The sequence below is a fragment of the Acinonyx jubatus genome, chromosome D2 (genome assembly GCF_027475565.1).
Source record: "Acinonyx jubatus isolate Ajub_Pintada_27869175 chromosome D2, VMU_Ajub_asm_v1.0, whole genome shotgun sequence".
NCBI classification, from domain to species: Eukaryota; Metazoa; Chordata; class Mammalia; order Carnivora; family Felidae; genus Acinonyx; species Acinonyx jubatus.
Genome location: NC_069393.1, coordinates 2,233,165 through 2,248,770, shown reverse-complemented (window position 1 = coordinate 2,248,770; position 15,606 = coordinate 2,233,165). Strand labels below are relative to the sequence as shown.

The 15,606-nt window shown below is 50.0% G+C and overlaps 1 protein-coding gene across 5 annotated transcripts in view; it reads right to left on the bottom strand.

Annotated features, from left to right (window-relative positions):
* Positions 1-15,606, bottom strand: part of TRIM67 (tripartite motif containing 67) — a 56,674-nt gene that overhangs the window by 16,139 nt on the left and 24,929 nt on the right. For 3 of the 5 annotated variants that reach the window (XR_008292034.1, XM_053207026.1, XM_053207024.1), the window contains exons 2-5: positions 4,455-4,550; positions 3,184-3,306; positions 2,030-2,140; positions 298-457 (exon numbers count right to left, since the gene is read on the bottom strand). Coding sequence is in view for 4 of the 5 variants with exons in the window: in XM_053207026.1 (XP_053063001.1) it covers positions 298-457; positions 2,030-2,140; positions 3,184-3,306; positions 4,455-4,550 (490 nt within the window). In the remaining variant the exon portion in view is untranslated. The remainder of the gene's footprint in view (positions 1-297; positions 458-2,029; positions 2,141-3,183; positions 3,307-4,454; positions 4,551-15,606) is intronic. The other 2 variants (XM_027046928.2, XM_053207025.1) reach the window with 1 other exon arrangement.

Sequence of the window (15,606 nt, the reverse complement as noted above, 5' to 3'; positions counted from 1 at the left end):
AGTGCCTGGCACAGGGTGGACACTCACTAAGTGTCTGAATAAACAAAGAACCCTCTTTTACAAAGGAGAGAACTTGGACTCAGACTGGGATGCCACCCGCCCTAGGTCCTCCAGCTACCCAGGGTGACCCAGGCTGAACTGGGACTTGGGCCCCGGCCTGTGACTCGGGCGGCCTTCCCCTCCCGCTCTGCCTCACTCTGTGTGTCACCCGTCTTCTGGTGACACTAAGCTGCCCCCCTCAGAGTGGATGCCCCTTCCAAAAGAGGCATGGACAGAACTGGGCCAACCACGGCTCACCCCTACATTTCATCTGGATGAAGTCCAGCTGGTGGATGGCTTGCAGCAGCGGCTCGCTGTCCAAGGTCAGGTCAAACTCCGCAGACACTTTTGGCTCCAGGGCGCCTTTGACCCACTGCTCCTGAGACACCTGGACGCGCTTGATCAGAGCATCCGAGATCTTAAAGGGGAGCACAGAGTTTAGGGTTTCGATGTGCAAAGGGAAAATCATGCAGCAAGTGATGGGTTAGGAGGAGGGCTTGGTGTCTGTGGCTTGGGGACAGGAAGGGGCTGTGTCAGCCGTATGCTCTCAGGCCAGCCAGGGCAGGGAGTATATGATCCCTGCCGGCATGCCACCATGCAAATAAAAGTGAACTGCATTGTTTAAATCGTATTTTAATTTTTTTTTTTTAACGTTTATTTATTCTTGAGACAGAGAGAGACGGAGCATGAACAGGGGAGGGGCAGAGAGAGAGGGAGACAGAATCGGAAGCAGGCTCCAGGCTCTGAGCCATCAGCCCAGAGCCCGACGCGGGACTCGAACTCACGGACTGCGAGATCGTGACCCGGGCTGAAGTTGGACGCTTAACCGACTGAGCCACCCAGGCGCCCCTAAATCGTATTTTAAAAGGGCAATAATTTAAATGTAAAGAAGAACCTGCTATCTAAAGGTATCAGGTGGGGCGCTCGGGTGGCTCAGTCGGTTGAGCGTCTGACCCTTGATTTCAGCTCAGGTCATGATCTCATGGTTGGTAGGATCGAGGCTGGCGTCACAGTGCAGAGCCCGCTTGGGGTTCTCTCTCTCTTCCTGTCTCCCTACCCCTCCCCTGGCCTCTCTCTCTTTCTCTCTCTCTCAAAATAAATACACATTAAAAAATATGAAGATATCAGGCCAAACCATTTTGTGAAGCAAATATGCAAAAGCATTCTTCCTTATACTGCTTTTGTGAGATCCAGTACTTTGCAAAGTGAAACATACTAGCAGTTCCTCCCAGGGTCTGAAGAGAGCGCTTCCTGAATCCCCGGAATTTTGAAGCTTGCTCCCCACAGTGTGTCCTCCCCCTCCCCCCAAGTTGCTCCAAACTGTCCCTCCACTGCACTCCCAGCTCTGCTGTCTTCCGCTGGAAAGTCCTGCTCATTCAGACACTTACACGTGTCCCTGTCGAGCCATCCTGTGAACCCTTCGTGGGGACTAGTGAAGGGGGCCAGCATTTCCCCATAGATGGACGGCTGAGCCCCTGTCACTGCCCTGTCCTCTAGAGATGCTCGTGGCCCTGAGTCAGCCTGGCTGTTGGAGGGATGCCCTGGCAAGCCTTCATGGGCTCTGCAGGCAGCGGCCATCTGTCCAGGCCTGTGGCACTCCGCACATTGAGGTAATGGGCCGTGTGGATTCTGCTAACTCACTTCCTCCAAGCCTCCAGCTTGTTTGGCAAAGACTGTCCTTTCCCATTTGTGGAGAAAATGTTGAGTTGGGGTCTCTGGAAGTCAAAGCATAAATGCACGACACGTTGGCCCTAGGTATTATGACATTTGACTTCCTCTTTTAACGAGGGCACAGAATCAGGGTCACAGCTAGCGAGAGTCAGCCGAGATGAGAACCTGGGTCTTCGGGAATTTCTGAGCAAGGGAGAATCTACTCAATTCCAAGCCACTGGTAGGGACCGTCCTAAAACTCCGGATAGCTTGGGAAGCGGTGGTGGATTTGGAGGCAGGAAGCCAAGCCTCCCTGGGTCCTCCCAGTGCGCAGGCTCACCTGTAGGAAGCCAGAGGGGTCGTTCTCCTTGATCACCTCTAGGCAGTACTCCATCAGCCCGGTTGACTGACGCAGCTTCAGTGTGCAGTGATTGATCTGGTCCCAAACCATCTGTGATGCAAAGAACCCCTAGTAACCATCTCATCAGAGGAGGGGCAGCCAGGCTGCAGTGGAAGTTGGAGAATTAGCACAGAGAAAGCCCTAGACGCTGCAGCGCTGGTCTGCGCCACCTTGCACCCTCTCCTCTGGCTGTTGTGCTCCTGAGCTCCACGCGCCCTCTTCCTTGGGGAATAAACGGACCCACCGCCCAACAGAACAAACTCTCTGCCTGAACCCTGGGCACTAGAGAAAGTGCACGGTCTGAAACTGTCCACGTGACCAGTGACCACCTCCTGTCTTACTTTTCATCGTTGGTGGTCGTGGATAACTCCATGGGCTCGGCCTCTTCACTTGGAAACCATGGGCTATCCCCAACACGCATTCCTCCTTTCCTTGAAAGTAATATTTCCTGCTTCAGTTGGGAAATGTCTATGAAATCGGTTGAGCTGTCAAGGCAATGAAGCCGTCCTCTGTCAACGCAGAGCGTTCACGGCACCTGCCCGGAGCAGGAGCCCAGCGTCCCGTGAGGGGACACCCTCCCCTTCCCATGGTGGATATTTAACAATGCAATAAATATTTAATATTTAATAATGCCATAACAATATTCCATTATTATTGCTGATTATTGAATGTATGAGATGTTAGAGAGGGCCTGAAGAAGGTGACAGAGCTGGCGACCTGAACAGAGGGCGGCCTCACTACGGTCACTGGTCACTACTGCTCTGCAAGCTGAGAACAGGCGGAGTCCCTTAGATGGAAAATAGGACTTCAGAGAAGATAGAAGAAGGGTACCCTTGACCTGAGAACAGCAGGATTCAGCGCACCTGACTGTGGCTTTGCAGGGACAGTGTGGGTGATGGCTGGCTTTGGGGAAAGTCACGTGGGTGTGAGCATGTCCGGGGCAGCTGGCTTATCCCTTCCTTGCCTCATTCATTCATTCATTCATTCATTCTCTCACCCATCTAATATTGACCCAGTACCTACTGTGTGCTCCAGTCCACTCGCGGTGTGGAGGCCACGATGGGAAACGAGGGTGTCATCACCCGGGGACGTACCTTCAGCTTGTGCTCTCTCTCTTTGGTGACCTTGGTGAGCAGCTTGGCTTTCTGCCGAGTTAAAGCATCGACCAGCGCATCACACTGAGCAACCAGGCAGGCTTCGTAGTCCAGTCCGTTTTCCTGGGGGGAGCAGAGAGCTTTAGACAGAAGACATGCTGAAACCCGGCCAGTGCTAGCCGCGAAGACGTATTTCAGAGAAGCTTTCCCCAGAGTCATCTGTAACATTACTACATTGGAAACAACGTAAATACGAATCAGGAGAGGGTACCATGAATCCTGGCACACCAGTATGGTGAAATATCCGGTAGTCGTTCAAACCTCGTCCGTTGAGAGTTTTTAACGTCTTGGAAAATGCTCATGAGAGACTGGGAAGAAAAAAGGGGGGCTACAAGTTGCACACAGCATAATTCCGTCCTCTGTGTGCGTGCACACGCGTGTCTACATTGCAGAAGAACACGGCAGAATGGTGAGGTGGTCGCCCCAGTGGGGGAGATATTGGTGAACCTTTCCATGGCTCTCTCACTCTCTACTTTCCAAAATTTCTATAATACGTGCTTTTGCTTTTTATAATCGGAAAGCAGGAAAACAACGGAAGACTGTAGGATCTCGGTCAGTCTTAAAAAAGAATCCTTCTAGGTTTCAGAGATCAGCAGGGATCCGGACCTCGTGCTACGGCCTCTGGTGAAGCTCTCACACCCAGGAACTCAGAATGTGACCGTGTTTGGAGACAAGGCCTCTGGAGAGGTGATGACATTACAATGGAGTCATTCGTGGGGGGCTGATCCAAGATTAAGAAGTCGGTGCCTTTGGTCCAGTCTGTATGAATGGGCCCTCCACGCATGCACATTCGTATAGAGCACACGCGTGTGTGTCCTCTCCCCTGCGGACAGCTCCTGAAGCCAGAGACTTACTGATCTGTGTCGGGCTCAGTATGTGGCACAGTAAACACATTTATGCGGTAAATGATGTATCGATTCCCTGGGTACAGAAGCGCCGCGCACAGATATTACATAGGCCTCCGTGGCCGCACAGAGTGCTGGCCCCTTTCCAGCTCTCGTTCTACGATTCTCCGTAACTGGGTGCATGTGGGATCCCTTTCCAGTATCAGCTGCCACATGACTGTCAGCGGCTTGAGCGGGTGATGTCTGCAACGTCCGAGGCTGTGCAGCAGGACAGTTAAGCCTCCTGTGTTCGTCCCCCACAAGACGCTCGCCACAGGACCCTCCCTTGCTACACGCCCGCCCTCCCCATGCTGCAGCTCTGCTCACCTGGACCTGCTGCAGGATGTTCTTCAGCTGAACCAGAAACTCCTTTGCTTCTTTTGCCTTATCGGAAACTCCATTTAAGGCCTGTGACAGTTGGGCCTAAAAAGATACCGAGCGGTGAAAAGACAAATCCGGCGTGAACGGCCCAGAGTTTGCGCCGCACCCGAAAGGCTTGTGGGTATGTGAGGGGCTAGAACGGATCCTGCGTGCTGGAGCCGTATGGACTGGGAGCCCTAAGGCATCCTCTGGAAGTGGGACGCAGCCTCCTGTGGCGGTCCCCTTAGCCCTCCAGAGTCCTCCCCTTGCAGAGGGCGGTGTGGACAGAGGGGGCTCGGAGGGGACACCAGTTGCTGGCACCCAGAGGTGGAACTTCCAGCCCGGATGGAATCTATGGCCTTTTTAACAAAATGCATACACGTGCAATCGAATTGGTCTTCGAACCTAGCTGCTGGAGACTGATGACCTTGACTGTGGCCATATTGACCATGAGTCACATTTTGCTAATTAAAAAACTGAAGACGGGGCCAGAAAGGCCAGGGTCATATCCGGCCCGCCCTTCCCCTCTAGCTTCAGGTCTTTGTTCAATGTCACCTGGTCAGCGAGGCCTTTCCTGATGACCCTATGAAATAGCCCTCTCCCCTCGCTCTGCTCTGTTCTTTATAACATTCATCACCACCTGACACAGGTTTGTTTACTGACGGTCTCCCCTCGCCCGCACGTAAGCTCCCTAGAGCAGGGACCTTGCCTGGTTTGTTCACCTCTAGCACTGGGCACATGGTAGAACTACATGAATATTTGCAGAATGGGTGAATTCGTGAATGAGATTCTTTTTTTTTTTTTTTTAAGTTTATTTCTTTTGAGAGAGAGAGCGCGCACATGCATGCAAGCAGGAGAGGGGCAGAGAGAGAGGGAGAGAGGGAATCCCCAGCAGGCTCCACACTGTCAGCACAGAGCCCAATGCAGGGCTCGATCCCATGACCCATGAGATCATGACCTGCGCCCAGAGTTGGACACTTAACCGAGCCACCCATGTGCCCCAGTGAAGGTGATTCTTTAGACCGTACCAATGATTCTCAAAGTGTGGTTCCTAGACCGGCAACATCGGGGTCACCTGTCACCTGGGACTTTGAAACGCGACTTCTCTGGCCCCACCCTCGGCCCTACTGATCAGAAACTGGGAGTGAAGGCCCAGGAGCCTGGCTTTTATGAAGCCCTCTCAGGGGATCTGATGTAGTTTGAGATCCACTGAACTGTACCAACACAACCTGGTTGAACGTCTCTGGGGAACATGGTAAATGAAGCCATGGAGTGGAAAAGACCACTCAGGGAAAAATGAGGAGAGAGAAGGAGGGAGCCTCAGACCCAGGAAGCATCCACACTCAAGATGAGGTCAGAGTGAGATCTGGGCTCTGTCCTGCTCCTTTCTCCACTGGCCTCCCCATCCCTACCCCCGCCCCAGGTGGTTTAGGCTCCACCCCCCACAGCTCACACAGGGGGTACTGCTTTATATTATAAGTATCTATGCACGAAGACTAGCCAATGGAACTTACGGGAATGACAGAAGGATTCCGTGTCTGCTCTGATTCGGCAGCCACCAGCCACGTGTGGCTGCTGAGCACTGAAAAGTAGCCAATGTAACTGAGGAGGTGCATTTTAAATTGTATTTAGTTAATGCTTCACATGTGGCCAGTGGCTGCTGGTGTGGACAGCCTTGGAAGGTTACAGGTCCCAAGATAACTCAGCCCATCCCCAGAAAGCTGCACCCACAAAGAGACTGAGATGTCAGGATCGTTCATGGGCCCCAAGAGGATCTTCAACAATCGGGATTTTATTTATTTATTTTTTCAAGATATACTTATTTTTTTAATTTAATTTTTTAAAATTTACATCCAAATTAGTTAGCATAGAGGGCAACAATGATTTCAGGAGTAGATTCCTTAATGCCCCTTACCCATTTAGCCCATCCCCCCTCCCACAACCCCTCCAGTAACCCTCTGTTTGTTCTCCATATTTATGAGTCTCTTCTGTTTTGTCCCCGTCCCTGTTTTTATATTACTTTTGTGTCCCTTCCCTTGTGTTCTTCTGTTCTGTGTCTTAAAGTCCTCATATGAGTGAAGTCGTATGATTTTTGTCTTTCTCTGACTGCCTAATTTCACTTAGCATAATACCCTCCAGTTCCATCCATGTAGTTGCAAATGGCAAGATTTCATTCTTTTTGATTGCCAAGTAATACTCCATTGTACATATATATCCCACATCTTCTTTATCTATTCATCCGTCAATGGACATTCGGGCTCTTCCCATACTTTGGCCATTGTTGATAGTGCTGCTAGAAACATCGGGGTGCATGTGTCCCTTCGAAACAGCACATCTGTATCCCGTGGATGAATGCCTAGTCGTGCAATTGCTGGGTCATAGGGTAGTTCTATTTTTAGTTTTTTGAGGAACCTCCATACTGTTTTCCAGAGTGGCTGCACCAGCTTGTATTCCCATATAATAGGGATTTTAAATGCAAGTTTATCAGTGTCCAGAAAAGTGTGGCACCTTCCTCCCTATTACACTCTTCCAAAGCATGGGGCCCACAGTGGCTGCAACAGATCCTTCCCCAAGTGGGGGGGAGGCATCTCCCATGAACCTATATAGTCCTTGATACTGGGGACTTTGTCTTTTGTCTTTGCATTTCTAGCCAGTGATGCCGGCACAAAGCAGGGGCTCAGAAAAGCCTCACTGGCTGGATAAAAAAAAAAAAAACAAAAAAAAAAACAGATTGATTGCTTCACTGGAGGTACATGCTAACATGGGACAGATTCCAGGAGACCTATCACTGCTGCGCGCACCCTTTGCCAGCAAGAAGTTCTGAGAGGTGGCATTAGTGAGGGTCCTTCACCCTCCTCCTGGTACTTGGAGCCAACATGGCTCTGTCCCCACTCCATCCGGCCAGCACCGGCCTCCCAGCAGCCCAGCCCACCGCAGGGCCTGTCCACCTGCTTCCTGCTTGGCAAGTAGACCAAGGAACGTGGCAAGGAGCCCAAGAACAGAGTGATTTTGAAGGACACAAGTGACCTTAGGCAAATACCCAGCTCAAAGGGGAATAATCTCACAGCTTGGTAGACACTGCTTCCAGACCCACCAGCTGCCTGATCTTTCCAGCTCCTTCTCTCAATGCACCCCCAGAGAGGCTGTCCAAGCACAGACCATCCCAGGGCCCAGCAGCGTGCTCATCCACGTGGGGGCTCCTATACCCTGGTCTGCTATTTCCCCACGGAAGAGCCCCTGATGGCAGTGTGAATGCCGGGGGGCATTAATGGAAGTCCCACAAGCACAAACTTGTACTTTTCTTGACCCCCATTGCTCTGTGCGTGAAATGGCCACAAGTCACCTCTACTGGCTGGGGGGGCAGCATTGTAGAAGCTGGACCTGGGCATTCTAGTGGAAAAGGAGCAAAGGTTCTGGGGGCAAAGGTGGAAATCACTTCTCGAGGGACAAATGGTTTATATGTTGGCTATGTATTAGGGGTTTACAGCATATTGTGTTTTGTTTCAGTTTTTCTTTTTTTTTAAATTTTTTTAAATGTTTGATTCTATTTTTGAGACAGAGAGAGGCAGAACATGAGCAGGGGAGGGGCAGAGAGAGAGGGAGACACAGAATCCAAAGCAGGCTCCAGGCTCTGAGCTGTCAGCACAGAGCCTGACGCGGGGCTCGAACCCATCAACTGCGAGATCATGGCCCGAGCCGAAGCCGGACGCCCAACCGACTGAGCCACCCAGGCGCCCCGCTTCAGTTTTCCTTAAGACACGTGCTTTTTCTTTTCTACAGGGACTATTTGAAGTGCTAGCAGAGGACATGGACAATTGTCCTTTTATTTATTTATTTTATAAAGAACATTTTTTAAAGTTTTACTTATTTATTTTGAGAGAGACAGAGACAGTGTGAGCAGGGGAGGGGTAGAGAGAGAGGGAGAGAGAGAATCCCAAGGAGGCTCCACACTGTCACTGTCAGCCCGACTTGGGGGCTCGAACTCACATAACCATGAGATCATGATCTGAGCCAAAACAGAGAGTCAGATGCTTAACTGACTGAGCCATCTAGGTGCCCCGAGAATTGTCTCTTTCTGGTCTGAGAAATAAGAATGGATCGTGTTGTCTCTTTGGATGGTGACTATACCAAACTCTTGGAAAGAAAGGAAATATCCAGGCAGAAGGTGAAATTTTTTTCATGACTGAATGGATTTTTAAAAAATCTTTGATTCCAGGATGGTTAACATACAGTGTTATATTAGTTTCAGGTGTACAATACAGTGATTCATGACTGCATGGATTTTAACCTGAATCAAAAAAGTTGCATGTTATGTCTCCCTATTCTTTTTTTTTTAATGTTTATTTATATTTGAGAGAGAGAGAGAGAGAGGATGAGAGACAGCAAGCGGGGGAGGGGCAGAGAGAGGGAGACAGAGGGTCCAAAGCAGGCTTGGCACCAAGAGCAGAGAGCCCAATGCGGGGCTGGAACTCACCAACCATGAGATCATGACCTGAGCCGAAGTCAGACGCTTAACCAACTGAGCCACCCAGGTACCCATTATGTCTCCCTATTCTTTTAAGGTTGGAATTACATTCCTGTAAAGTCTCTGAATGGAGACAGGCAGCTTGAAAATACAAGTATTTCCCAGCTGGGTCAAACCAGCTGCCTGCCTGGCCCAGCAAACTGTCTTCACCAAGAGCAGCTTCTAGGTACACAGGGCAGTCCTCTGCCTTCGTCTTCCGTATTCTGGATGGCAGTGCAGAGCATTATAACGCATGGGGCATGAGAACTCTGGGCCAGCGTGGTTCAAATCCTGGCTCTGTCACCGGCTGTGTATCATTTTTATTTCTTCCTTCCATACGCCATCTCTTTGTTCTGTAGTGTCCTCTACAAGACGGGGATGATAGTAATAACCCCTCCCTCCAAAGACGTCTTACCATTATACAAAGACCATGTGAGGATACAGTGATGGGGTGGCTGGCCATTGGTAAGGCAGGAAGAGAGGTCTTAACAGGAAGTGACTCAGTCAGCACCTTGATCTTGGACTTGCAGTCTCCAGGACAGTAAAAAATGAATCTGTTGTTGATTACCTCGGTTTGTGGTATTTTGTTAGAGGGGCTGAAAGAGACCAGGGCGTGAATTTATCTAAGTTACCTGACTGGAATCTATTACATTTTCATTGCAAATGGCCTCAGAGATCATTCTCATCCATTTGTCATGGGCTCTGTGCAGAAGGTCCTAAGCTGCCTCTGTTTAAACTCGGTCCTTGTTCTCGAACATCCTTGGCTAGACACCAGGGGTCTAGACATGGCTCAGTCCAACCTTTCATTTCATACACGAAAAAACTGAGCCCCTAGTAAAAGGTGACTGTCAAGGAGTGCACAAATGCATTAGCGTATTACCTTGATGGTAGATGGCACAAATTATACGGGTAGTATGCCTTACACACAGTAAACACTCATGAAATGTTTCTTTCGTGAAGTTGCCCAAGGTCATACAGCTTACTAAAAGCCATTCCTGTTTGAATGTAAAAGGTCTAGAACCCCCTAGGCGCCCCTCTCAAGGAAAATATTGTCCATAGGCTTGAAGGGGGTGGAGGAATGAGACCCATGTTATTACAGTGTCTATTTGTGTTCATTTAACACCAGCTACTAACATTTGGAGAACATTTTTCCCATGAGCTGCTGAATCCTTCCTTTTAGCACTAGAGACCCCACTACCAAATGAGAAAAGGCAAGGCTCCCAGTAGAACTGTTAGCCCCCATCAACTGGGGAGTGAGGTAGGGCTTTGAGTTCAACGCTGACCATATGCCCTGATGGGGGAAATGTGTGGTTACATGATGAAGCTCACCACTTAAAGGTCATGCCAGGAAACTGAATCCTGCATATCCAAATTACCTTGTGACTGTTGTCTCTCAAACAGCTCTGACCATGTCATTTCCCCTCTCACCAATGGCCTCCACTCCCCACTGAATCACGGTCCAGTCCTTAGCTCAATGTCCAAGGCTCTGGACATTGTCACCCTCTCTGGCGTTACCTCCCAGGGCTGCCCATGTGGTTTCCACCCTTCGGTCAGACTGGACTCAGCAACCCCTGGGCTCCCCTCCTCCTTGCTTGGGCTCCTGCAGTTCCCTCTGCCTCACAAGCTCTCTCACTTCTGCTTTGCCTGCTGTTGCCTGTTAACATCCCATCCATCTTTCCATCCATCCATCCATCCTTCCATCCATCCATCCATCCATCCATCCATAAAGACCCTTCCCAAATGCTACCTCCTCCTGAAGTTTTGCGACCTTCAGCAAATGGAGTGTTCCCTTTGAATTCCTCAAACAGGACTGGCTTCTAGGACATACCTCACTGTCTTTGAGACAGGTGGCCCAGGAGAAGTGCATTAACTTTCCTGTCCTGTTGGCCAGTCCCAGCCCCTGGTGCCTGGCAAGCTTGCCCTGTGCATGTTGTGTGGGCAGCACGATGCCTTACACCTAGAATGTGCTGCATAAATATCTGTGTCAGTGAATTGATTTTGTTCTGGATTTTGTCTGACTAGCTCCCTTGAGCTATTCAAGACTCAATTCTCCCACCTGCTGGGCATAATTAAAATGGCCATGTGGCCACTCTGAACCCACCATTTCCAGGGCACAGAGCCCCATATGGTACTGGTCATTGGCAATCTGACCCTACCCTAGTGATTGAGATGATTTTCATGACTTCTGGGTGTTAACTCTTTCTAGTTAATTGCCACCACAGATCCACCCAAAGATGGCCATACTAGGTGGGCCTTCCGATGTCCTTCCACTCCTGGCTCCTGCTTGAAGACCTGAGCAAACTGCCAACAGCTGGAAAAGCCCTGTCTCATAGCAGCACCCTCCTTTCTAGCTGGCAGACAACAGCTTTGTTTTCCAGTTTTCTCCAACCTCCTAGCCACACGCTTCAAGAGCCCAGTAACTAAATGAATAAAACTGTCCTAGTTGTCAGCCTAAAGTGAGGCTCGGAAAGCCAGTGGTGGGATTTGATTGCCTTTACGATTGAAGCAGATGCAGTGACAGAGCTGGAGACTTGAAAGCCTAGCACTCCAGTCCTTGGAGACGGCTCACAGGGACAGGTGGGTACATGGAGTTCCCAGGAGGGAGGAGTGGATAGACCCACGCAGGGTGCTGAGATGGGAATGAGAATACCCTCCCCACAATGAGCAGTGGCAGCCAGGCCTCCCAGAATCCTCTAACCCATAAGACCCTTCCTTCCCAGTCGGCTCCCAGGACTCAGCCCCCACCCCCAAGGGGCCAAGTCATAGAGACTTTGATCCACAGGGTGTGAAGGACTGATACTAAGGGGCAACATAGACAGGGCCCTTAGGTAGAAGTCTGCTTTGAGACAGATCAGACCAGTATTTCCTCTGAGGGGAGCAATGCTGAATGGCAGACTTCTTCTGGGTTTACTGTGGGTCACAGGCTAAGGGGACCCCCCCCCCCAGTAGCACAAAATATCTTTGCCGGAAGAACTAAGAAACCAGGGGTTACCCAGACAGCTTCTTTCCAGTGGATATGGGCCAGGTTTGTGGGGAGTCCCCTGAAGCAAAACAGTTTAGAGGATCACAGCTCTGTCCCCACTGGCTCCCTGTGTTTCTGGCCACTAAGCCAGTAAGGAAGAGACATGGTGTTTGAATGGGGCTCTAGATGCTAATCCAATGCTCTGCTCTATGAGCCTGCCAACCCCAGAACCTCTAGATGGAGGCTACTGCCATGGCCCTGTCAACACTGAAGAATTGTTATCTACGAAGACCCCACCCTCCCTTACTGCCCCCACACAGCGTTGATGCGAAATAAGAGAATGTTCTGAGAGGATCTGCCTTGTCTTGACTTCTCAGACTCATTCAGTTCCCCTGGTTGTGAGTTCTTAGGCTGTATTAGTTGCCTGTTGCTGCTATGACACGTTACAGTAAACTTAGTGACCCATGCCAACACTGGTTTTATTCTCTTACAGTTCTGGAGGCCAGAAGTTCAAAGTGAGTCTTATGGGGCTAAAATCAAGGTAAAATCATGGCTCATTCTTTCTGAAGGCTAAGGGAGAATCTGTTTCCCTGTCTCTACCACTGTCTAGAGGCACCACCCCCATCTGGCTCTTCCTTCATCATCCAGCCTCTTGCTGTTGTCCTCATGTCTTCAACTACCAACTCTGGCCTCCTGCCTCCTCTTACAGGGACGCTTACGATGACATTGGACCCAGTTGAGTAATCCAGGACCATCTTCTTATCTCAGACTCCTTACAAAGTCCTTTTTACCATATCAGGTAACATATTCACAGGTCTGAGGATTGGGAAGGGGATGTTCTTGGGGCCATTATTTAGCCTGCTACACCTGGCAGCTGAATTTATCTTTTCCATGAACACTTTTTTTTTTAATGTTTATTTTTGAGAGAGAGAGAGCGTGAGTGGGGGTGGGACAGAAAGAGAGGGAGACGCAGACTCTGAGCCAGGCTCCAGTCCCGGAGCTGTGAACACAGAGCCCGACGTGGGGCTTCTGACAGACTGGCTATAGATGGGAGGTTCCCATGACCCCCTCCTCGCGGTTTGATTAATTTGCTATAGCAGCTCACAGAACTCAGAGAAACACTTTACTTACTAGATTATTAATTTATTAAAATGGGATATAACTCAAGATCAGTCAGATTGAAGAGATGCATAGGGTAAGGCCTGGGGAAAGAGTGCAGAGTGACCATGTCCTCTCTGAGCCATCACTCTCCCCAAATGTCCATGAATTCACCAGCCAGGAAGCTCTCTGAACCCTATCCTTTTGGATTTTGATGGAGGCTTCATTACAGAGTCATGATGGATTAAGTCATTGGACACTGGCAATTGATTCAACCTCTAGCCCCTCTCCCCTCCCTGGAAGTTGGGTTGGGGGTGGAGGAGAGGGTGCCAGAGTGGGGAGGGGCTGAACAGCTTAACCCTCTGGTCCCATGGCCAACTGTAGGTTACCCAGGGGCTTCCCAAAAGTCACCTCATTAATGTAAAAGAAACCTTTATTGCTCTCATCACTTAGGAAATTTCTAGGGTTTTAGGAGCTCTGTGCCAGGAACTGGGATGAAGACCACATATATATTTTATTTTTAAATCACAATATCACACTATCATCGCATTAGGAGGGTGTGAGAGGCAGACTAGAGAGGTGGGGGAGGGGCACACGGGCAGCTAAACTCTAGAAGAGCAAACAGAAAAGAGGACTTGCTTTTCATCTGTGAAGGGCATTCCCAATGGCTCTCTCTGCTGTCACTAAAACTAGATGTCCTGTCCCTCAGCCTAATCAAGTGCCCACATCCAATAAGTCTCCACAGGGAAGTACCACCAGGAGCCCTCTGCACACAGCCCGGCTCAGAGACAGTTTGCTGTCCCTCCTCTTCCTGTGCTTCTAGGGTACTTGGCTTCCTCTGGACCTGCCTTTCCCACACCTCCTCTGCAGCGTGACACCCCCTCGGGAGACACTAGAGAAGGGATACATTGAAAAAGGAGCTGGATATTCACAGAGCATCTGGCACGCTCACACAGAGGAGGAGGTGGTGAAATGGGGTTGCATGGGCCCCAGGGTATTTCTCCCACCTTTTCATCCTCTGCTAGTAGTAATGTGTTGGTTTTTAAAATTTGTGGCTGGAGACGCATGAGCAGTGTTAAGACATACCCACCCCCACCCAAGCAGGTGGCCTCCTCAGTCTCCCAGGGTAGAATCCTACTCCCCACTTGGGGAGTCCAAGCCCACTGACGTCTTTTCCTTGCATCTTCTGAAATGTTCTCTTCTGCTGTGTAAGAGCCGGAGGACCCAGCAACTAGGACCCCAACGACTAACACAGTGGTGACCTTCCAGCTTCATCATTCCCCTGGGAGGCCTCTGAGCTTTCCGTTCGTAGATTTATTTTCTGTTCGAGATTCATGTGCCTGGTAAGACACATGACCTTGCTGATCAGGCAGACGTAGATGCCATGGGACTATGTTAGTAAGACGGGCAGGCCTCTGACAGGGGATAGAAGCAATCCAGATGGCCAGAGCAATATCTTTCCATTATCCCAGCTTCCATCTGGAAGGGAGCAGGGAGAGGCTGACTGCCGGTTTCCCGCAGTCAAGATACTTCTCAATTCAAGCCCTCACCCTTGATCAGCTTCAAGGGGATGTGTTATGGGTTTAATTGTGTCTTCCCAAAGAGATATGTTGGAGTCCTAGCCCTAGTACCTCAGAATGTGAGCTTGTCTGGAGATATGGTCTTTACAGAGGTGTTCAAGATCAAATGATGTCATTAGGGTGGGCCCTAACCCAATACGACTGGGGTCCTTATATACAGGCACAGAGATAGACACTCGTGGAGGGAAGACACCATGTGAAGACTTGGGTTATGCAGCCACAGGCCAAGGAACTATCAGAAGCTGGGAGAGAGGCCTGGAACCAATCTTTCCCTAGAGCCTTTGAACCAAGTGGCCTTGTGTTGCCTTGATTTCAGACTTCTGGCCTCCAGAATTGCGAGAGAATAAATTTATGGCATTCCAAGTCACTCAGTTTGTGGTACTTTGGTGTTTTTTGTTGTTGTTGTTTATTTACTTAAAAAAATTTTTTTTTTACATTTATTTATTTTTGAGAGATGGAGAAAGACAGAGTGTGAGCAGGGGAGGGGCAGAGAGAGAGGGAGACACAGAATCCGAAGCAGGCTCCAGGTTCTGAGCTGTCAGCACAGAGCCCGATGCGGGGCTCGAACCCACAAACTGTGAGATCATGACATGAGCTGAAGTCAGACGCTTAACCGACTAAGCCACCCAGGTGCCCTGTTTATTTACTTTTTGAGAGAGAGAGAGAGAGAGTGAGAGAGAGTGAGAGAGAGCTCAAGCAGGGGAGGGGCAGAGGGAGAGAGGGAGACAGAGGATCTGAAGCAGGCTCTGTGCTGACAGGGGAGAGCCCCATGTGGGGCTCAAACTCACAGACCATGAGATCATGACCTGAGCCAAAGTCGGATACTCAACTGACTGAGCCACCCAGGTGCCCCAGTTTGTGCTACTCTGTTATGGCAGCCTTGGCAAAATGCAAAAGGGTCTAAGCAGGACATTCATAGAAGTCCTGCTTAAACCATAAAGCCAAGGGTTGATCCTGATCTGTTCTGTCCTACCT